The sequence below is a fragment of the Perognathus longimembris genome, chromosome 2 (assembly GCF_023159225.1).
Source record: "Perognathus longimembris pacificus isolate PPM17 chromosome 2, ASM2315922v1, whole genome shotgun sequence".
In the NCBI taxonomy this organism is placed as follows: Eukaryota; Metazoa; Chordata; class Mammalia; order Rodentia; family Heteromyidae; genus Perognathus; species Perognathus longimembris.
In genome coordinates, this window is record NC_063162.1 from 49,513,369 (window position 1) to 49,536,570 (window position 23,202).

General features: G+C 39.2%; 1 protein-coding gene across 4 annotated transcripts in view; it reads left to right on the forward strand.

The window, feature by feature from the left end:
* Positions 1–23,202, forward strand: part of Kat6b (lysine acetyltransferase 6B) — a 175,222-nt gene that overhangs the window by 135,729 nt on the left and 16,291 nt on the right. For all 4 annotated transcript variants that reach the window (XM_048339092.1, XM_048339091.1, XM_048339093.1 and 1 more), the window contains exons 12-13: positions 1,232–1,393; positions 4,761–4,854. In XM_048339092.1, coding sequence (XP_048195049.1) covers positions 1,232–1,393; positions 4,761–4,854 — 256 coding nt within the window. The remainder of the gene's footprint in view (positions 1–1,231; positions 1,394–4,760; positions 4,855–23,202) is intronic.

Sequence of the window (23,202 nt, forward strand, 5' to 3'; positions counted from 1 at the left end):
ACTGGTACTTCAAAAGAAAAAAGGGGTTAGAATTGGTAGTATTTTGACTACTATGTGAAGGACACTTTTCTCTTAGAATAAGAATGACTTTATAAAATAAGAAAAGAAAATTCATAAGTTTCTATTTTCCTATCTTCTATTTTTCTATCCCTCATATTAAATTTCATAGCTGGCCAGAATTTTACTTATATCTTTCTTTTTTTGTAATATACTACCATTTCCAAAAGGACTGTACTTCCAAATACGTAGAAACTTCCTTTAATTAAAGAGAGAATTGTATTGTCTGTGCCCGTTGCCATATTTAATTATGTTGCTATGTGTGGGACCTAGGTTTCATCCAAGGGAAATGGTTAGATGAAGTCTAAAAATAATTTGTGCAATATGAGAACCCATATGGTCCACAGGAGATGCAAGAATGGTCAAGTTCGCTGTTAAAGAGCTCTGGTTAGCAAATATCCATTTCCCCTTTAAAAAAAAAAAAAAAGAAGTGCTATGGAATCTGCTGTGCTTTCTGTTTTCAACAAGTAACTACATTTGATCAAAGAAATTGGCATATGTGCCTAGCCTCCTGTCTGTAGCCATCAGTATCACAGCTTGATTCCTCTATCTTGAAGAGAAGTAGACTGTAATCGTTACCCATTGTAGGTTGAAATTCATCTCACATCCACGAATGTAAGTAATCCCAACATAGAGATTTTATTTTTTCCAATTATCTTTAAAATGAATGATACTTGGGATAAAACCAAAATGGAAGTTGTTTTTGCTAAGCCACATTTCTGAAGACAAAGAATAATACAGTTTATTTTTATTAGAAGCCCTTTTGAAAACAACATAAAAGTGTACCATATTTGAGAAGTAAGTTGATTTGTTTGCATTCTTCAGTTGAGATTTATTTGGTTCAAATAAAGAAGAAAGGATATGACTGGTTATTTTAAGCTATAATACATTGAAAAATAATTATTCCTCTGTTAGTTTAGCCTTTCTTTAGATAGCCTAATGAGAAATTTAAGATGCCTTAAATTTACCCTAATTTAAAACAAAAGCTGGAATTTTCATTTGCCAAGTGACAGCTGTGTTCTGGTTCACTCTGTCTTTGTTTAATGTAGTGTTGTAATCTCTCTATATAAGACTTAGAAATAAAATCACTGACTCCAATGCCATATAGAAGAAACAATTTTAAATTGAGAGATATTTTTATGTTAAATAACGTTGTCTGTTTCTTTTTTACCAGGTTGATGGGAATATGAGCAAAATTTATTGCCAAAACCTTTGCTTGTTAGCCAAGCTCTTCCTGGACCACAAAACATTGTATTATGATGTTGAGCCATTCCTTTTTTATGTCCTTACAAAAAATGATGAAAAAGGCTGTCATCTGGTTGGATACTTCTCTAAGGTAAAACAAGAGCCAGCATGACCTTTTATTTTCTTTTTTGAAATGTTTTTAGTAGAGCCCAGTTCTATGATCAGGGCCTGTGTGTGTGTGTGTCTGTGTGTGTGTGTGTGTGTGTGTGTGTGTGTGTGTGTGTGTGTGTGTCTGTGTCTGTGTCTATAATTTGAATAAGTGGCACATGTTTCTGGAAAGCTTAGCTTCTTGTTCAGAGCTCCTTTAAAAAGAGAAAAAAACAAAAACAAAAAAAAAACAAAAAGAACATGAAGCCTGAGCAAAGTGTAAAGGACCTCAGTACTGTGTGCTTTGTGGACTGTCAGCATCAGGTGACATTGTGTTTGCTGCCTTTGCAGCCCGTCTAGCATCTTTGATTTTCTAAATGTTAAGCTTATTCTCCTGCTCCTCCTTAAGTGGTGTCAACATGAAGGTTTCAGTATCATGTTGTACTTGTCTTCCTCCACAGGCCTTCCTCCTCTGGTCTGCAAGATTCCAATGAGTTTGGAACAATGTTTGGATACTGAAGTTGATACAATGACAAGTTCTATACCTTATGAACATAGTCATTCTAAATTAAGAGACCATAAACAAAAATCAGCAACAGCATTCATGGGAAACTGCCTCAATGTTTTAATATAGATATTTGATTAAATTTCTAAATAAAAAAAAAGTTGATTACTATAGTATAGCCTGAAAAAATGTCAGAGAATTAATAGAATAAAACAATAAAAGGCTAGGAATGTGGCCTACTGGTGGAGTGCTTGCCTTGCATGCATGAAGCCCTGGGTTTGATTCCTCAGTACCACATAAACAGAAAAGGCCAGAAGTAGCACTGTGGCTCAAGAGCAAAAAGAAGCCAGGGACAGGTCTCAGGCCCTGAGTCCAAGCCCTAGGACTGGCCAAAAAAAAAAAAAAAAAAAAAAAAAAAAAAAAAACCACAATAAAGAGGAAATTATGAAATTTGCAAAGAGACTTTAGCTTTTACATAAGTTTGTGAAGATCATATGTGCATGAGTAAATGAGTTAGTTAGGGTGGTACTGTATGCAGTTTGAACTCAGGACCTTGAGCTTGCTCTCCCAATTGAATCACATCCCAGACCTTGTTGTTTCAGTTTGCTTCTTTTTTCCAAAAACTGGTCATTTATTTTCAAAGTTTATAGATCAGTGTATACAGTTTATGGGTCTTCATTCATGATATCCTTCTGGACATTGGATATTGTCAGTATTTAGTTTACTTTTCAGGCAGGGTCATGTTTTTACTCAGGGTGACCTCAGAGCACAATCCTTATACCTCTTCCTGCCTTATAACAGATTACAAGAGTGTGCCAGCATACCTGGCTTGTTTAAGATAGGTCTCAATAACTTTTTGCCTGGGCTAACCTCAACTGTGAGCCTCCTATCCCAAGCTTCATTTTTCTCTAGAAGGTTTAATAGTATGGCAGCATTTACTTTCCTTTCTTAACTATTCCAGTTTTAAGTGGAATAGTATAGCAAAAAAATTATCTTCAAAAGATCTGTGGCAGGGCTGGGAACATGGCCTAGTGGTAGAGTGCTTGCCTCATGTACATGAATAAAGCCCTGGATTCAAGTCCTTAGCACCACATATATAGAAAAAAGCCAGAAGAAGTGCTGTGGGACTCAAGTGGTAGAGTGCTAGCCTTGAGCAAAAAGAAGTCAGGGGCAGTGCTCAGGCCCTGAGTTCAAGCCCCAGGACTGGCAAACCAAAACAATAAGATACGTTGCACACAATTTAGTGTTGATAACATTTGATGAAGACAGGTAAAGAGGATGTTGGATTGGATTCCAAAACCCCTAAGTGGATTAACTTTGGACAAGAAAAAGCATGACATCAAGGATAAATTCTCTTAACCTAAAGTACATCTCTTTTATATAGAGTAACACTTATGTCTATCCTTGCAAATTATTGGATATGCATATTCCCTGATGGAAAATCCATCTTCTAAAGAAAATGGACTCATTCTTAACCCCCTACACACACCCATTTTTAGTCAGTACTGGGATTTGAACTTACAGTCTTGATCTTGCCTGGTATTTACCACTTGAGTTTGAGCCCTTGGCTAGACCCTACTTCTTTGCACTGGTTTATTTCTGAGTCTTTTTTCTTGCCTAGGGTACCTGCCTAGCTCCAGATCCACCTACTTTTGCTTTCTGATATCAAGGCATGTGCCACCATGCCCAGCTTTTTCTGTTGAGATAAATTCTCACAGTCTTATCTGCCCACATTGGCCTGGTGATTCTCCCAACCTCAGCCTTCCAGATGTACACACTAGTGCCCAGCATGTATGCCCAGGCTGGGCTAAAACTGAGATCTACCATGTTTCAGCTTCCCACGTAGCTAGGATTATAAGCATGAGCCACTGGCACCTGGGTCTCCTCTGCATTTATTTAATAGGTTCCACAGACAGCTACCAAAATGTAAAAGTTAGGAGATACTTTTTCACAAAGAAATACTTAATTTTTCCCTGTAGGGTTTTTTCCATCAGCATTCCCTATGATTTTTCAGATAAGTTCATTACAGATATGGGTGTTCTGAAGTAATAACTTTTTGATGTCGTTGCTTCCATTTGTGGTCAGTCTCATCTGTAGTTTTTGGCCAGAGCATTCGCATCCTCAAACTCCTTTTCTAGATCTGCTTTGTATAGGTTGGCAGTTTCTGTATACTCTGAATAAAATATTGCTGTCCTGATGCCACATCCTATGAAAACTGCAAGCTTAGATTCTCAGAAATGTTTGTCACCGTATTCTACCCAATTTTTCTCCTGGTTTCAGACTGCTGGTAATATTTTTGGGCTCATTTTTGTTTGGAAGCTCTGGGCTTTCTTGTTGTCTTTTGTTTTCCTACTTTGAAATGCAGATTGTCTTTCTAGCTTCTCACTTTGACTTCTTATTCACAGGAGAAATGTATTTGTGTATGTCTACCCACATGCCTTCTATTTTAGTTTCACTGGGGCATTTGCTCACAGGCAGAAGACAGATTACTATTGAAGAATAGTAAATAATTATTTAGCAGGGTTGCCAGCTAAATCTTATCCACTAAGTAACTCTGGATATTACTTTCTCTATCTCTCATGGTTTGTGAACTGGAAAAGCTTTTCCTCCATACTGTCTATATTTTGTTTGGTTCATATTTCCTTGGTTTGTTATTCATATTCTGTAATTGAAAAGCATGCCTAGAATTGCTGGTGTGTTATTAGGTGATGACTTGGTTGATGACCACACAAGGATTATTCTGCTAGATCTGACCTAGCTCATTGGCTTACCTTAGTGGACTAGTTTGCACGGATACTGGAAGGTGCCAGGAATTGCCCACTTCAGCAGAGCTCTGACACACTTGATCTGTTTCTCCTTCCCTTAGGAAAAGCTTTGCCAGCAGAAGTATAATGTCTCCTGCATAATGATCATGCCCCAGCACCAAAGGCAAGGATTTGGACGGTTTCTCATTGATTTCAGTAAGTGAAATGCTTTATTTACTTTCATGATCCAGAGAGCTGATGGCTGTAACGGGAAACAGTAACACATAAAACTTTATTTAACCTACTTTGTTGTTGTTATCAATAGATACTGAGTGTTCCATTTCTATTTACATAGGTTAGAAAATCTTCCTCAAGTGAAAATTTTACTGCTGCTCAGTTATTGTACTCTAGGAAATTGAGACTAGATCTCTCTTCAGTGTCACTAGCTCACAAAGCCATTACCCTGAATGAACCAGCAGAATTGCATTCCATTCTGTAGTGCTTGTGTTCATTAGCACCAAAAGAGGCAATTATTTGTGATTAAAGCTAAAGGAAGTGTTATTTAAAAGGATTTTTAGCTTTCTCAAATTTTGTCTATAATCATGTATGGTACAGAGCAGGACAGAGCTATTTCCTTTTAGGAAAACAATTCTCTATATAGCCTATCTTGAATGCACTAGTTGAAAATAACTCTTACCTTGTGTTCTGTTCATTTCTTTTTTTTTTTCCAGAAACATTAGCTATATCAAAACGTCTAAAAATTAAGGGTAACAAAGCTAGAGGAAAACACATGCAAATAGCTGAACACATAAGGCCGTTTAAGTATAAAACCAATGGAAGAGATATAAAGAAATGATCACTTTTCTTTATAAAACAGGCTCTCATACATGACGTTCTGTTCATTTTCCTTTGCTATTATGGGAGTTATTATAATGTTTGTATCTAAGAAATTTCCCAAGAAAGATTTGTTTTATATCTACTGTATCTTCTGAACTTCCTCAATTAAAACTGAATGGATGGGATAAAATACTGGCTTTTTCCCCCTCCTTGTTTATGGTATTGGATGTCTAAAAACTACCTTTGGGGCTGGGGATATAGCCTAGTGGCAAGAGTGCCTGCCTCGGATACACGAGGCCCTAGGTTCGATTCCCCAGCACCACATATACAGAAAACGGCCAGAAGCGGCGCTGTGGCTCAAGTGGCAGAGTGCTAGCCTTGAGCGGGAAGAAGCCAGGGACAGTGCTCAGGCCCTGAGTCCAAGGCCCAGGACTGGCCAAAAAAAAAAAAAAAAAAAAAGATAAAAACTACCTTTGGAGAATTGATTTTTAAATATCCAGATAAGGGCTGGGGATATAGCCTAGTGGCAAGAGTGCCTGCCTCGGATACACGAGGCCCTAGGTTCGATTTCCCAGCACCACATATACAGAAAATGGCCAGAAGTGGCGCTGTGGCTCAAGTGGCAGAGTGCTAGCCTTGAGCGGGAAGAAGCCAGGGACAGTGCTCAGGCCCTGAGTCCAAGGCCCAGGACTGGCCAAAAAAAAAAAAAAAAAAAAATCCAGATAATATGAAGGCCAGGTATCTCATGAAAGTGGTTATTTCTGGCCATGTGTAAAACTGTGTGCATATTGATTAATAGATTGCAGTTTGTCTGTTCATTAATCAATTGAAGGAAAATTTAGTATGGCACATAATCTTTGTAAGGCACATCAGATGCAGAAACCACCATGGTGTAAATATTTAGCTCATGGAAATCTATAAGGAAATATGTTGCATCTCAATCTGTATTAGTAGATATTGAAATAAGTAGAGCAATTTAGCTTATTTATATAATTTACTGACATTGTAAACTATAATTCCTTGAAACTAAGTGTTTTTCTTTGATTATTTTTGTGTTGTTTGATAACATGTCCTGTTATTAATTCATTATATTAGTCCTATGTACTTTTTCCTGACCTCTTATTCAGGATTCTAATTATGCCAAGGAGGGCTATCTTATCAGCTTACCAATTCTATTTTATAGATGCCTAACTGTATTCATTTCTATGGGCCAAACCATCTATCATGCTTCTAGAGGATGTTTTTGTGTGTGCACCATTCATGTGTTGTTTGTAAATATTAAGATTTCTGGTATAAGCTGGGCACCAGTGGCCCACACCTGTAATCCCAGCTACTCAGGAAGCTGAGATCTGAGGATCACAGTTCAAAGCCAGCCGGGCAGGAAAGTCCATGATACTCTTATTTCCAATTAACAACCAGAAAACAGTAAATGGAGCTGTAGCTCAAAGCTCTACAGTGCTAGCCTTGAGCTGAAGAGCACAGGGAAAGCGCCGAGGCCCACAGTTCAAGTCCCATGACCAACAATTTTTTTTTTTTTCTGATGTAAACCTGATAGTATCTATGTGCCTTGGATAAGCAAACTCCTCAGTTCACAATTCAAGAACTTCCAACAGGGCTGGGAATTTGGGCTAGTGGCAAGAGTGCTTGCCTCGAATACATGAAGCCCTAGGTTCGAATCCTCAGTACCACATATATAGAACACGGCTGGAAGTGGCACTGTGGCTCAAGTGGCAGAGTGCTAGCCTTGAGCAAAAAGAAGCCAGGGACAGTGCTCAGGCCCTCAGTTCAAGCCCCCGGAACTGTCGTCCCCCCCCCCCCCCGCATAAATAAATAAATAAATAACCTTCCAACAACTACTTTAAGCCATGAATCTCCTTTTCTTCCAGTAGTCTGGGCATGCTGCCATTTCCCCATTCTTTCCTCTATTACATTGCTACTTTTTCCTTTCCCACCTTTTCTCTGTTTAGAATCTCCTCCATTAATAAGAGCCAACTCAAGAAGCTCTTTTATAACTCATACCCTCCTCACTTCTATAATGTACACTTTAGAACTGAGGCCACATCAGCCCTTCTGTGGTAAGCACCTCTGTAAGTGTCACACTTCTGACCTATCATGACCTTCTTTATTATTCTGTGTTCTCTGTCACACACACACACACACAAACACACATACACACACACACACACACACACACATATATATATATATGTATATATATATATATACATAATACATACATACATACACTTTCTTCTTCCTGAACCATTTTTAGGGCAAATTGAAGGCATATTGACTGCATTTTTAGCCCTAAATATTGCTGGGTGTTTTTCCCAGAGGTACTCTCATATAACCACAATACAAATTAATCAAAGTCAAGAAATTAATGTTGATTCAGCACTGCACATCTTACTCAGATTTCAAATTTTGCCTCTTTTCCCTACAGTCTTTTCTCAGGGGTGGCTGGGGACCTAGTACAGGATCACTTGTCATATATAGTTACTTTATGTAGCTGTTAATGCCGTGAACTTCCTTTTATTTGCAGTAGCACCTAGTTAGTTTTTCATTTTGTTTTTGGTTGCTTTGACTTTTGCTGGGGCTGGAGTGGGCAGTACTGGAGCTAACCTCCAGGCCTGCACTTTAACGTTTTTGAGGCATACAGGCTGCTTACTTTGTTCAGTGCCATTTACTCTTATAAGCAGGAATACCTGGTAAGCTTTGTTGTGGCATCTTTGGTGCTTCTTGCCAAGATCACATAATAAAAAATGTGTCCACCTTCCTGAGTAGTAGTTGCCAGGTTTCCTCACCATTGCCACTTCCTCTTTGTACTTAGTACCTCTTGGGTTACATAAGTACCATTTGCCATCCATTTTTTACCTGCTAGTTTTAACACTCACTTATGATCTTATTGAAAATAATTATTACTGTGCTGTTACCAAATAGTAGTTTTCAAATCCCATTGTTTCCTTGTACGTATTAGGTGGCATTCTGTAAGGAAGAACCATCTCCTTCTTTATAATTTCTCATGTATTTATATAATTAAGAACTCATAGGTTTTTATTTTATTATATAACTTGTTCCTACCAATACTGACTTGGATTATTTCCAAAGCATCGAGACAATTGTCCCCTGATAGTAAATTGTTTCAGATTTTGTATGTGGGAACTGCTTCGGGCTGGTTGACCTTTTTGTAATTTGACATGTTCCCATCTTTTGAACATTTTCTTACTTTCTGATACAACATGATATTCCAGGATTATTTTCTTCCTCTCTTTCTCTGATGTACTCATGGGATCATCTGTTTTTTTCCTGAGGACCTCGATTTCTTACAGTGAAGATCACTACTGTATTTAGAAACCAATACATGCCTTTGGGCATTCTCATCATAGAGCTGGAGAGAATTTCTATTTGTCTGTTACTCAGACTTCCATTGCCACAATGTATTTATTCACATCACACATACACACACACACACACACACACACACACACACACACATTAAATAGTTTTCATAACTGTTAGTTCATGCTACTGTGAAAAAGTAACCTAACTAGAGGATCGTGATGGTATATAGGTTCTTTGGGATCTACCCAAAACCTGGGTTAAGTCTTAAATTTTTTTCCCTTCAGTGTGGTTAGATTAATAATTGAAATACAGATAAGCTTATTTGTTTCCATTTTAACCATCCTTGTTACCTTATTAAATAATTTGAATAGAGTTTTAGGTATATTCCATATGCTTACTGAGGCAGGAGAGCATTGTTCTTATTGTGCTAATGTTTCACAGGGGTAGAAAGATCATGGTTCCAGTTCAACTAGGAAGGAAGGAAGCATGAGACCCTATATCTGATAACCTGTAGCCCTTCCTTTCCCCTAAAAAGTAGAAAAGCCTGGAAAAACAGAGAAAAAAACAGAAAGAAAGGCCTAGCTCAGCAAGTATAGGGCCTTGAGTTGAAATCCTAGTATCGTTAAAAAGGAAACGATTTAATTTTTTTTTCTTTTACTTTTTTTTCTTCTTTTAAGATTTAATATCTTGGGGCTGGGGATATGGCCTAGTGGCAAGAGAGCCTGCCTCGTATACATGAGGCCCTGGGTTCGATTTCCCAGCACCACATATACAGAAAATGGCCAGAAGTGGCGCTGTGGCTCAAGTGGCAGAGTAGCCTTGAGCAAAAGGAAGCCAGGGACAGTTGGCCCTGAGTCCAAGGCCCAGGACTGGCCAAAAAAAAAAAAAAAAAAAAGATTTAATATCTTATCTGATCTTTGGATAGTCAAGGACATCTTAAACACCATAACAATGAAAGAACTGATGAAAATGTAGACAGACTTGACTATATAAAAATGTGAAATGTCACCAGGCTTCTAGCTACTCAGGAGGCTGAGATCTGAAGATCATAATTCAAAGCCAGCCTGGGCAGGAAAGTCCGTGGGACTCCAGTTAATTATAGCAAAAAACAAAACACCAGAAGTTGGGTTGTGGCTCAAGTAGTAGAACACTAGCCTTGAAAACAAGATCTCAGGGGCAGCACCCAGGCCCAGGGTTCAAGCCCCAGAACCAGCCATGCGCGCACCCCCCACCCCAGGCTGTGAATGTCTACACAGTAAAAAATATTATTATTTAGAAGCGAACACAATGAGAAAGCTATTTGCAACCCATGTGCTAGGCTATGAGTGTAGACATCTATCTATAGGCAGCTTCCTGTGAAGGGCTCAGCAACTAACTACTTAGAGGAAGTTCCCAGAAACCATGGGAATATGGCAGCTCCTCATGATGTGGGTGAGGACAGGCTGAGGATAGAGTATTTGAAGTTCTACCCCTTAGGGAACACATCATAGATACTAGAAAGGATTCAGGAGTTGAAGGATAGTTGGGAGTGAGCGGTGTTGAGAAAGCAAAGGAGGTCAGCATTCCGACTGCAGCAGTAAACTGTCATCATAATCCTAGCTGACATATCTAGAGCACATGCAGTGTGTCAGGCACTGTCATCTGAGTCACATTAACTCAATCCTCCTCTCTTTAGGCACAAAAGTAATATACAAAATGGTGTATTACAAATGCAGAAAAGGCATTTGATTAAATTTGTCATCTTTCCTAAAGCAAAATACACAAATCTACTAATTCAAATTACAAAGATTCCAAGTCTTGTATTTTCTCCCCCCTCCCCACTCCCCGGCCACTTGCAGCCTTGGCTTAATCTTGGGGAATGAGTATGTGCACATCCTGAAGCTATCAAGTGTAGGTGACAGCCAGGTCAAAATTTAAATCACTTTTTGATATTCTTGTATGAATGGTAAGTTTATCAATTACGTCAATTAGCTCTACATGCTGGCATTTTTTAAATTAGGAAAATAGTCATAAAAGCTTGTTACTGGGCTAGAGGCATGGTTCAGTTGGTAGAGCACTAGCCAATGAACAAAAGTGTGAGGTACTGAGTTTCAGTCCTGGTCTTGGACTTTAAAACAAAAAGTCTTGTTGAGCTGGGAATGTGGCCTAGTGGCAAGAGAGCTCGCCTTGTATACATGAAGTCCTGGGTTCAATTCCCCAGCACCACATATACAGAAACCGGCCAGAAGTGGTGCTGTGGCTCACGTGGCAGAATGCTAGCCTTGAGCAAAAAGAAGCCAGGGACAGTGCTCAGGCCCTGAGTCCAAGGCCCAGAACTGGCAAAAAAAAAAAAAAAAAATCTTGTTAACATATTCAATTCTTGGCTTTCTTTGCAGTCTCCATGTTGATGCTCCTCCCTTCAGGAAATCCCCTTTGCTGGCATTTTCTGTGGTCCCATAAGTTGAGGGTTTAATTTTGCCTTTCCTTTGTGAGGTCTGTGTACTTCTTAAAACGGAGTCTCTAGTTAGTGTGTGCTGCTAGAAGATGCATGCAGATGACCCATGATTAAAATAAGAAACTTTTTTAGAACATGATTTAGAGGTAAAGTTAGTACCTTATCTCCTTTCTCACCTGAGCTTTAACAGGTATAATGGTCCATGCTGTCATTCCTTCACCCTTTCAATTCTGATGACAAGGATCTTCTTGCTTAAGTATTAAACACTCAAGTCTGTGGTGATACTCAGGCTTTTTCATTCATCTCTTATTTTAGCTCTTGGCTGAATTCTTGAGGAAATGAAACTTACACAGAGAAATGTATCTGCTCCCTCCCTTTCCCAGCCCATAGAGCAGTCTTGAGAAGAAAGTCCTTCCTTCTGGTGTACTGAGAAGGGCATGGTGCCAGGAGGCTCTCTCAAAAACCAACATTCTTCCTGTATTTCTTACATGCTGGCCACTGCTTAAATACATTATTACATGATGTCTGAATATAGGAATGTAGTTCATAGTAGTTCTGGTTACCAGCTATTAGGTCGCCATTTTAACACTCTGCTTTCAATAGACTTTTGTTTCAAAGAGCATCTAGTTACAAACTTTCCAAAACACAATTTAAATGGCAGTTAAGAGTGCTTTTAAGCAAAGCATTAGAGTGATTTAATCATACCTGGAAAGTGACTTTTGATACTGGCTGGCCTGACTTCTCCAAGTAAGATTTGGGTTCCATTAACTGGCTTCTCCTGACTCTTGGTAAGGTCCAAGGACATAGTGATGGTCTATGAGTCCCCTTGCTTTCTCCCAGGGAAGTCAGGTGCAGTTATGGAGTGAGCAGATACTCCCCCAGGAGCTGTGTCTCAATCTGACAGGTCCAGGTAAGATACTGTCTTTCCCCAGACATGGTCTCTAAACATCTCTGCATTGTGTGATGACTTGATACCTCACTTCCCAATAGGTGACTTAAGTGTGGGTTCCATGCAGGCAGACATGCTGTTCCCTGTAGTCATAGGCTAGCCAGAACTCAAGGGCCTGTCTCCTTTCCCCAAGCAGGCTTCAGGGCAAGTATTCTACTTTTCCTAATGTTGAGCCTTACAGGGATTGTGACAGGGTCTCTTAGGGATATGTTAGGTGGCTCATATAAACTCTCTGTGGAGAGTTAAGTGATGTATGAATTACAATCTGACATGTGGTATTTACCTACTTAAGTAATTTTTAGTGGTAATACTTTTTAGTGACCTTTTTGGCTTATATAAATTTTTATTATCTTTAAGTAGTTGTGCCAAGGAGTTTCACTTCAGCCTGTCAGTTTATGGAGACAATGCATCTTGATCAATGAGTGACACTGGAAGTTTTTTTAAAATACAGCTTCAGGCTGGACTGATAGAAAGTCATTTGAGTAGGTGCACTAGGGTAATGTAGTTTGGTTGTAAAGTGCTTGAGTGAAATGTGTGAGACCATGGATTCTATCCTGAGCACACAGGGGCTGTAACTTGAATACATGTTTTACATACATTTTTCCCTGTCTGTCAGCAAAACAAACTTTCCTAAGGGCATGCATGTACCTTATTCTCTGTTGTGCATTCTAACTTTCTGAAAGGGCCTGCCACTTACTAGGTCCTTACTATTTGTTCAAGAAATGTTAACTAAATGACAATGGAAGAATTTCCTCACACTAGAGAGCATGGTGGTTTACTTCCAGTGATAGCAGGCAGGCATGCCCATCCTCCTTTGAGGCTGAGAGTTCTATTGGAAAGTAGCCTCCATCTTAACATCAAGCAAGATTGTTGTTATCTGTTGTTATCCATTGCCAGCCTTGGGCAGGAAACAATGTGTGAACTAGGTCATATGTACAGACAGTTGGTTGAAGAGACACTTATCTTTCGGAAGGGAAATTCCAGGGGTTGGTTAGCCCTGTCAGAAGCTGTCAAGAAAGCCCTCTGCTCAGCTTTTCCTGTGCCTCCCCAGCCCACAGTCAAGGCAATCACTAAAGGATAATAAGTTGTATTTTGGAAATGGTGCTCAGGTCTCTCCTAAATCTGTTCTAACACAGGGCCCTCTGGCCTTGACATTTGCCAGAAGGTCCTGAGCCAGCAGCTCTGTCCTTTAGGTCTTGGAAGACTTGTTTTCACCCATGTAGTCAACTATAATAATGACATATATTTTAAAAGATTCTGGTCTGTAATATAATTAGAAAAATAGCCATTTCTCCTAATTTACTCATGATAATATGTTCCACTAAAAACCTTTGCCAGTACTGTTTTATTACACAGAGCTCAGGTATGATATATTTTAATATGCTAAAGATAACATCCAGGTTGAAAATTGAGCTCTGTGATTTATTCAGAGGCTGACTGTTACTGAATACATTGAAATGAGTTGCATGCAGCAGTGCAGCCAAGAGTTTTATTTATGTATCTTTTTTTAAAACTAAGCTTGTCATAAATAAAAGCAAATAAATAGCTTTATAGAATACTTTGTATTCATTGCTTCAATGAAAACATTGTAAATATGAAACATATGGTCTCATTTTTTCGGAGTACTACTGTTTGCTTTACAATTTTTTTCAAGTGTTAGCATGCAGGTGGATTTTTTAAAAAATCTTTTGTCTGCTTAGATACTAACATTGATTGGCATTCTCAGTGACTCATGTTGAAACACTACCAGATGAGTTTCATCCAGGTAATTAATAATCAAATGACCTAATCATCAGAATTAAATGGAACCTTAGCAACAACATCATGATTTGTTCACTGCTGAACCAAGCTATAAGCACCATGTATAACACAGAGTGTGTACATATCAAGGTTTGTTAAGGAAATAAGTGAGTAAGCCAATGCCTAAATCTGGTTATTCCTCTTTTTTTGTATTTGTATCAGTAGCTACCAGATACATATAGCTAGCTTCTGACAGAATTAGTTCTGGATCTCAGATCTAGTTTTTTGGGGTTTTTCCTCCCCTGTTATCTGTCTATTCCTTTATGCCTTCCTTCTGTAAAAGTGTTTTACATAGGCTGTGTCAGGGATGGCCTGACACATAAGGAGGAATAATCTAGTCCTGTCCCATATGGTTGCAAGGATTTATCTAATGTCAGTCTGTAATGTGGAGGGTGAGGGGAACCAGTGAGTGCAGAGAAATGCTTCCAACTCTCTTTTCCATTTTTTCACTTAAGATGATATGCCAAGGTACCCTGGCATGGTAGTGCACCTTTGATCCCAGTGTCCAGGAAGTCAAGGCAGGTGGGAAGCAGAAGCAGGACTGGAGAGATCAAGGTCAGCCCAAACCAAATGGCTAATTTACAGCCTGCCTTGGCTCCATAGTAAGATTGTCTCAAAAATCAAGAGTTAAGTATATAAGTCAGTGAGTGCTAAAGCACTTAGCCAGCAGGCACAAGATCCTGGGGTTTCGTTGTTGTTGTTGTTGTTTGGTGTGGGTTTTTTTTTCTTCTTTGTTATTTATTTATTTTGCCTTTTTTTTGGGGGGGGGTCAGTCCTGGGGCTTGAACTCAGGGCCTGAGCACTGTCCCTGGCTTCTTTTTGCTAAAGGCTAGCACTCTACCACTTGAGCCACAGCATCACTTCTGGCTTTTTCTGTGTATGTGGTGCTGACGAATCGAACCCAGGGCTTCATGTATATGAGGCACTCTTGCCACTAAGCCATATTCCCAGTCCCAAGACCCTGGGTTTAATTCCTGGTACTGCAGAGGAATCCTTTTTTCATGGCTCACTCCTGTAATCACAGTTACTATCAGGAGGCTAAGATCTGAGAATTGTGATTTGGAGCCAGGTTCAGCAGACAAATCCAAGAGACTTCTGTTTCCAATTAAGTTACCAAGGCTGGTAAAGTCCTCACCTAGTATACATGAAGCCCTGGGTTCAATTCCTCAGCACCACATACAGAAAAAGCCAGAAGTGGCGCTGTAGCTCAAAAGGCAGAGTGATAGCCTTGAGCAAAAAGAAACCAGGGACAGTGCTCAGGCCCTGAGTTCAAGCCCTAGGACTGGCAACAAAAACAAAAAACAAAACAAACAAAGAAAACCAATTAGGTTACAAAAAAAAACCCTAAAACAAACAAAAACAAAAACTAAAGGTGGACACGTGACTTAAGTAGACCATCAGTTGTGAGCAAAAAAGCTGAGCAAGAATCCAAGGCCCTGAGTTCAAGCCCCAGCTTGAAACAAAAATGGTGGGGGAAAAGTAGATTTTGTTCTGATTGTTGAAATTACTGCTATACCTGGTTTTGGTTTCAAGGAAATTATTCTCTGGCCACATTTTAAAGTATATTATAAGCATTCTGTTTCCTTTAAAATGTTCCAGTATAAAAGTTTACTCTCTCATAATGCTATTTCTAAATAACATTCATCTCCCTTGACTTTCTTGGCCACTGCTGGTGCTTTACTACTTCATCTACACCCTCACTTCCAGATTTTTGCTGGTTAATTGGAGTTGGAATCTCACACACTTAATCTGTTTTGTCTGTGCTATTTTTAAAGCCATTGTTTTAAAATGGGAGGTCTCACTGTAGTATCTTGTCTTAGTGCTTAGCTCTTAAAATTGGATAACTTTTGAAATTTATTGGTAGCATTATATTGGTGATGTTTCAAAGAGAAAGACAGTTTTTCACTTTTACTGCTTTAAGATGAAAACGTGAGCACACAGTTATTTGGTCTGTTGGCATCAACTCTATAGCAGCCTTTGCAGAGCCACTTCATGTGAAGGAAATACACTAGAATTTACTAGAATCATATCCTCAAATGTTGAGTCTAGGTCATCAGAGAAAAACCTTCCTGTAAATTCTGCTTCTACTCTTAAGCTTAGAGAAATGTAATTGAAGAGTTCTGTGTTAACAGAATGGAGATGAGATGGTAGATTTAAACAAGGAATGGCTGCACAGAATGGGATGAGTTAAGAAAAAACTATGTGACTGAGGGCAAAGAGACGAAAAAGACATTGCAGCATTTTAGGTTGGCTCATTTTCTGCTTATTAAGAACCAAAATGACAGCACAAGTGTGGCGGAAGTTGCAAATTCTCCTAGAATGCTGTATCCTGTGCATTTCTCAAATTTAGGGCAGATATTTAGGCACTTAGAAGTTGTGCTTACAGAAAAAAAAAATCTGCTAAAAAGTTAGATTTTAAGAATGGGAAAGTAGAAGGCTATAATATCTTCAAATGTGCTGAAATGGGGCTGTGCTGATTATTGAAAGACCAGGGCTTTTTAAAATTTGAATAATTTTAATAGTTTTTCATTGTTAGTATAAATGTGATATACAGAAGGGTTAGTTATATAAATCGGGTAGTGAATATATTTCCTTTTTGACAATGTCACACCTTCCTTCTCTCCAAGTTTTTCCCTTCCATCCCCACCCATAAGATATATAGTTCATTTTCAACATAGTGTCTAGTGAATACCATTGCTACATTTGTTCATTCTTTGTCCTTCCATTTCTGTGCCCCCCCCCCCGCCTTGCCCTCCAAAGACAGATAAATGAACCAACAAAACAGAAAGAAAACAAAACAACAACAAAGAAAAACATCTTTGTTTTTTCAGGCTTCCTTTTTCACAAAAAAGTTGATTTTCTGTTCATAGGTGTCAGTTCCTGCCCTGTGGTTTTCCCAGTGCTTTGTGCTTCTCCTCACTGATTTAAGAAAGTTAATAAGATTTTTCCCTACCAAAGCACAAGACTCACCTGAGGACTCTACAACCTTCCTTCCACCCCTGCAGCTTTTCAGTGGCCTCCAGTTAAAAATCTGCAGACCATAACAAATGTGTGTAGAGAGAAGATAAAATGAATGCTGCCTGTGAATTTGTTTTAAACGCTGTTTATTTTGCTAAATAATGTAGATGAATCTTTTCTTGAAGAGGAAGAGAAATCACCAGATTTCATTAGTAATCCACAGCTTTGCAGAGGATTTTCTTTGAAATAACCTTCCTGCCAACTTTTCATAAATTAAGCATAAACTTTCTTTGACCTCATCACTCATAATTAAATAGCTGTTGAAGGGTTAAAACCAGCTAAAATATGATTATATATCTCAGTCTCCATTCTCCTGCAAAATTATACAGGAAGTTTGTTTCTGTGCCTAAGCAGGGTAATTACAAGAGACAGTTACGTAATTTACAGTTTCAATCTACTGGTTCATAATCACACACTTCCACTTTGTTGTATATACCTCCATGAATATTTGTGTTGTACTTTGGTTTATAAATCATGATTGCAGTGTGATTGATTACTTGTAATGTAGCATATTGAGTTGATTTTTTAAATGAAATTTAGCTATTAGCATGTCTTTGAGTTCCTGTTACTTACGTAGTTTGTGGTTCTTGTGTTCAACAGTTGCATAGTAATTAACAAATTAAATTTTTCCCTCATTCCAACCAAACAAGGATGGAGCCTAACACACAGTAGACACTCAACTATTGAAATGCTACAAACCATTCCAACCCTTTAAAAACTGGGTGGAGATTTTTTTTTTTGACAGTGACCACACAATAAAAGGCTCTTGAGGATAATACTGTGTAGCCCAGAGGTTGATTTGCTGCTCATACTAACAGTTTTTGAAATCTCACATCTACTTTCCACTCATGTTAACAGTCAGTCTAAATAGTACAGTGACCTAGGACATGTACTATATATAGCTTAAAGAGGAATAGTGATTTAAAAAAATACTGTTAGTAATGACATTGCATGTAGTTTTGTTTTCCTTCCACCTAACATTATATGCCTACATGACACCAAATCCACTGTCAAGACAACCAGTCCTTGACTCCTACCCCCCAGCTTGCATAGGTGCAAACGTGAAAATGGGCTTATGTATTGCCAGAGGCCTTTTACCTCATCTCCTGTTCAAAAGATTTTGGGAGATGAGGAAGACCAATAAAATGTGCTTGTCTGCCTTAGGCAACCTGAGGACAACTCAAGCTGTTCCTGGGCCTTAATTTTCAACAGTACTTGTTCAGCCAGATCAGAGGATGGGCTGGCTATGCTTTGACTTTAGAAAGTTACTTCAAGACTGCCAACTCACTCTTGAGATGTACCTTGAAAACACTATTAATTTGTTTATACTCAATCATTTATTTGTTTATACTCATTTATTTGGCAGGCACTCACTATATAGCCCAGGCTGGCCATGAATTCAAGATCCTCTTACCTCAGCCTCCTACGTGCTTGGATTATAGACATGTACCCAGATAATGAAGGAGATTTGGTTTGGGGGTTTTGTTTTTGTTTTGTTGTTTTCATTGTTTAGTGGAACTAGGGATTTGAACTCAGCTAAGCTGGCGCAATACTACGAAGTGACCCCTCCAGCTCTGTTTTTCTCACTGGTTTATTTTAGGATAGAGTTTAGCTTCTCATGTGGTTGAGAACCTGAGCTGGCCTACATTTAGGCTTCTCATCATTGCTTGGATCAGAAGTGTGAGCCAACCAGTACCCAGACAAAAAGAGATTTGTATTCTCACTCTTTCCTTCAGTCTTACTGTATGTATGCTTGTGTTTGCATGCAAAAGCTCATCATCCAGAGTTGGAATTGAAACACACTTTATCCTGTTTTTTAAAATAACAGCTCACACACACGAAGTATTTTAGGGCACTAATGAAAGTATGAACAGAAAGGCAAACTACTCTTCAAACCATCCTGTCTTTCAGAGCCTGGTTATAAAATCTGTGGCAGTGGGGCTGGGAATATGGCCTAGTGGCAAGAGTGCTTGCCTCCTACACATGAAGCTCTCGGTTCGATTCCCCAGCACCACATATACGGAAAAAGGCCAGAAGGGGCGCTGTGGCTCAGGTGGCAGAGTGCTAGCCTTGAGCGGGAAGAAGCCAGGGACTCAGGCCCTGAGTCCAAGGCCCAGGACTGGCAAAAATAAATAAATAAAATCTGTGGCAGTGTTCACATGGTATAAACATGCCCCAAATCTGTTGGGTCGAGTTAAACCAGATGATTAGATAATAGATAAAATGATCTGAGTTGCCCCTGCAGAACCTATAAGAGGTCTGTAAGAGTGGGCAAAAGATACACCAGCTTTGCTTTCAGTAGTGTACTTAGGGTAAATTCACTGGCAGTATCTTAGCAACAGCAGAATAACCACATGGTACATACAGCACACAAAGCACATGCCTTGTTCAAAGTATGAAGAGTTTGAAAGTTTGTAACTTTTTAGTAGTAAATTCTTGTTACCAGAATTTTATAATTAGATATGAAAATGTTATCCAGGTGCCCAGTAGGTAGTAAGCCTAGGGAGGCAACTATTTAAAATACCTTTTTGCAAGTATAATTTGAAGAATCAAACTATTTTCTGAAATTGTTTAAATTAAATCTCTAACATTGACTTTGCCTGTTCATGACTGAAGAAATTTCAAATACCAAATTTTTTCATCTTTAAAATTTTTTTAAATTTGCTTTTCCTATAACATTCCAGAGTTAAATAGTATGTTGAACTGTGGAAATGTTTTGAAGGCCAAAGCAGAAGGCATTACTCTGACGAGTCTTTGTGGTTTCTGTTGTGTGGAATGCAAGGCAGCCGGTACTTTACCGTCACCTAATGGAAATGCCTCTGAATTAAGCATTTGTAATTGGCTTCAACAGTAATTTGGTTATTTTCCAAATATATTTAAGTAAGCATTTTTTAATTTTGCCTTTCCCAACTAGTTTTAGTTTGGCTATAAATGATTTTGAGAATATACATCTCTCCTGTTGATAGACCATCTCTCGTCTTTGGTATGTGGCCATCACAGAAGTTTGTCAGTGGCCCTCAGGCTGCCTCCACCCAGCAGATGGAGCCCCAGACTCTCAAGTCAGGAGCACATTCACACTGTGGTACTAGAGGTACCACAGAGGACAGGAGTCCCTTTTCTGCCACCTGATGCTCTCTCTAATTATGAGTACATTTTCTGTGTAAACATCTACATTTTTTCCTGGGTGACCAACATGTAGATTTACCACTGCCTTCAAGAGAGTCCACAGCCACCCACAGAAGCATGGAAACTTTGCAGTAAACCCTAGCATCCTCTATATGTTTCAGCACATACATACCAAGAAGAACCAGGGGCGTCATCCCCCTCCCAAAGCCTTCCACTGAGAGGACCTGAAGGAAGACAATGTCTCAGGAGCAGATTTGGAGAAGTAGGCAATGCTTAATAAGAGACTAGAACATGTTCCCTCCCCTCTTCCCTCATAGACATAATTGAAGAAGAGCTCAATGCTGCCTGGCATTGTCTGCCAGGGAGCCCGTGGGATCTTTGAGAAGAGACATCTAAGAGTAGCCTAGAGAAACAGCCTGGGATGTGACCCAGATTAGCCAGTAGCCTTTTCCCAAAGACCTGCTGTCTCCACTCCCTGGGTTTCGGTGGCTCAGGCCATTTTCCCAGGGACACACTTGCGTCTTGTAGAACATGTGGGTCTTTGTTACATCTATCTTGGGACCAGCTCAAGGTTCTCATGAAGCCCTAAGCAGGCATTGTTTTTGTGCGGTGATGGGCTTGCCATTTCCTCAGGGTAATCCTTGAAGTGAGGAACTTGAAGGCCAGAGGGGATTTGAGGGCACAGAACTGTGCTTGCTGGAAATTTGGGGTAGCTAGTTTGTTCAGACTATTCCTGAGGCAGAAAGTTTTTCCATAGTCTTTTAATTTAATTTATATTTGGATGGATAGCTGGAGAGGGGCAGAAAGGAGAATGGCTTGGAGAAAGAACTTCAGTTTGAGACAGTGGGAAAAGTAAGAAAAGGAGTCATTCTGACTCCACAGAGCAATTTCCCTCCTTCTGTCCAAATTTTCTTTGTTTCTCCTACCATAAGAGTATTTAGTCACACAGATGATCACCTCGAAATTTCATTCATTAGTAATATATACTTAGTAATAATACTTAGTAATAATAATAGCTAACATCTATACAGAGTTACTGAAAGATGCCACCAATTTTTATTCGCTCTTGTAATGCTTACATCTGTAAGAAATAAATGTGTTTATTATCTGCATATCATAAATGGGGATTCTGAAACCTAGAGATGAATGCATCTCCCAGGGTCGTATAGCTAGTACATACTAGGCATTAGAGTCCATTCCAGTGCTGTGGTGCCTTCCGTTTATGACCTTGCTTTAAAATACTTGTGGCATTGTTGCCTAACCTTTACATGTTCTTCTCATCTTTCATGTTTCATAAAGTAGTCCCAAAGTGTGGTTCAGGGAGTCCACAGGGTCAGCTATTTCAAAGTAATACTATTTTTCCTTTTCACTCTTATTTTCCCATGAGAATGTTAAAGTGAGGAGAATCTAGCTATTTCCTCTTCAGCCAGACATTGAGATTTGGAAAAAAATCTCTTCTTAACTGTTTGGCTTATAATTTAGAAAATGTAGGGGTTTTTTTAATTAGAAGAAAAATGTAGGTGTTTATTTATTTTGGCAGTTTGAACTCAGGGCTTTGTACATGCTAGGCAAGTGCTCTACCACTTGAGCTATACTTGCAATTATGGTTTGTATTTTAGGCAGGGTCTCACTTTTTTTTTCAGGCATTGGTCGCAGACTGTGATCTGCCTACATCTGCCTCCTGTGTAATGTGAACCATTATACCATGCTCAAAAATGTAAGGTTCTTTTTTTTTTTTTCCTTTCATATGAAGGTAATAAACCAGGCTCTGGTGGTTCACGCCTGTAATCCTAAGATCTGAGGATTGCAGTTCACAGCCAGGCCAGGCAGGAAAGCTATTCTAATCTTCAATTAACCATCAGAAATCCGGAAGTAGCTCTGAGGCCCAAAGTGGTAGAGCACTAGCCTTGAGCAAAAGAGCTCAGAGACAGCACCCAGGCCCCAAGTTCAAGCCCCCAAACCAACTCCATGCCTCTCCTCTCCCCAGTTAAGGTAACCCATAATATGTTTATGGGTTAATAAATACCTTTTTGTTTCTCAATAAAATCAGTAGAACAAAAGCTCTTCCATAATCTTGAGTAACCCTTTTAAATGTTAAGAGGTCCTGAGACCAAGATATCTGAGAACCACTGATTTAATGTGCAAACCTTGGTGTTCACAGTATAGGAATGTGGTGCTGAGTTAGGGTCAGTGTAGTAGTCAGAGATGATTTGTTTCCATGGCGAAGCACAGGCATAAAGACAGAGCAATTCAGCAACTTGGTGCCCTCTAGCTCTCTTCCTGTCTAATACGGCTTTGGAGAATCCATTCTTGTTTTCTATCAGCAAGGACCTGGGTACCCAAAGCAGAGTTTGTAACAGTGGTCCTGATGCGAATGTGCACCAGCATCACTTAGGAGCCTGAGAAAGCTTAACCCCAAGGGACTAGGATTCCATGGGTCTGGCATGGAGTGTGAGAATCTGCAGCTCTGGCAGGTTCCTGGGTAAAGCTAACTGTGTGGGTCTGGAGAACCATACTTGGGGAATTTGAGGAACATATTTAATCCCTTTGTTACATAATTACTTAAGCTTTATTGAAAGATATCTTAAACTTACACAATTTCAAAACCAATCTGATAAAATATCTGAAGGGTTCCAAAATGTTCATTATGTCAAGGAGGCATTTGTATCTTTTGTGTGTGCGCAAATATATATATATATATATATATATATATATGCATATGTGTGTGGACATTGTCCTTGAGCTTTTGTGCTCAAGACTAATGCTCCACCACTTGAGCCACAGCTCCACTTCTAGCTTTTTGGTGGTTAATTGGAAATAAGAGTCTCACAGACTTAACCTACCTGGACTGGCTTCAAACTGCAATCCACCAGTCTCAGCCTCCTGAGTAGCTAGGATTATAGGTGTGAGTCACTGGCCGCCTAGCAACATTTGTATCTTAGTAATTGGGAAACATAAGATTTCCATAAGGGGACTGGGAATGTGGCCTAGTCATAGAGCGTTTGCCTCACATACATGAATCCCTGGGTTCGATTCCTCAGCACCACATATATAGAAA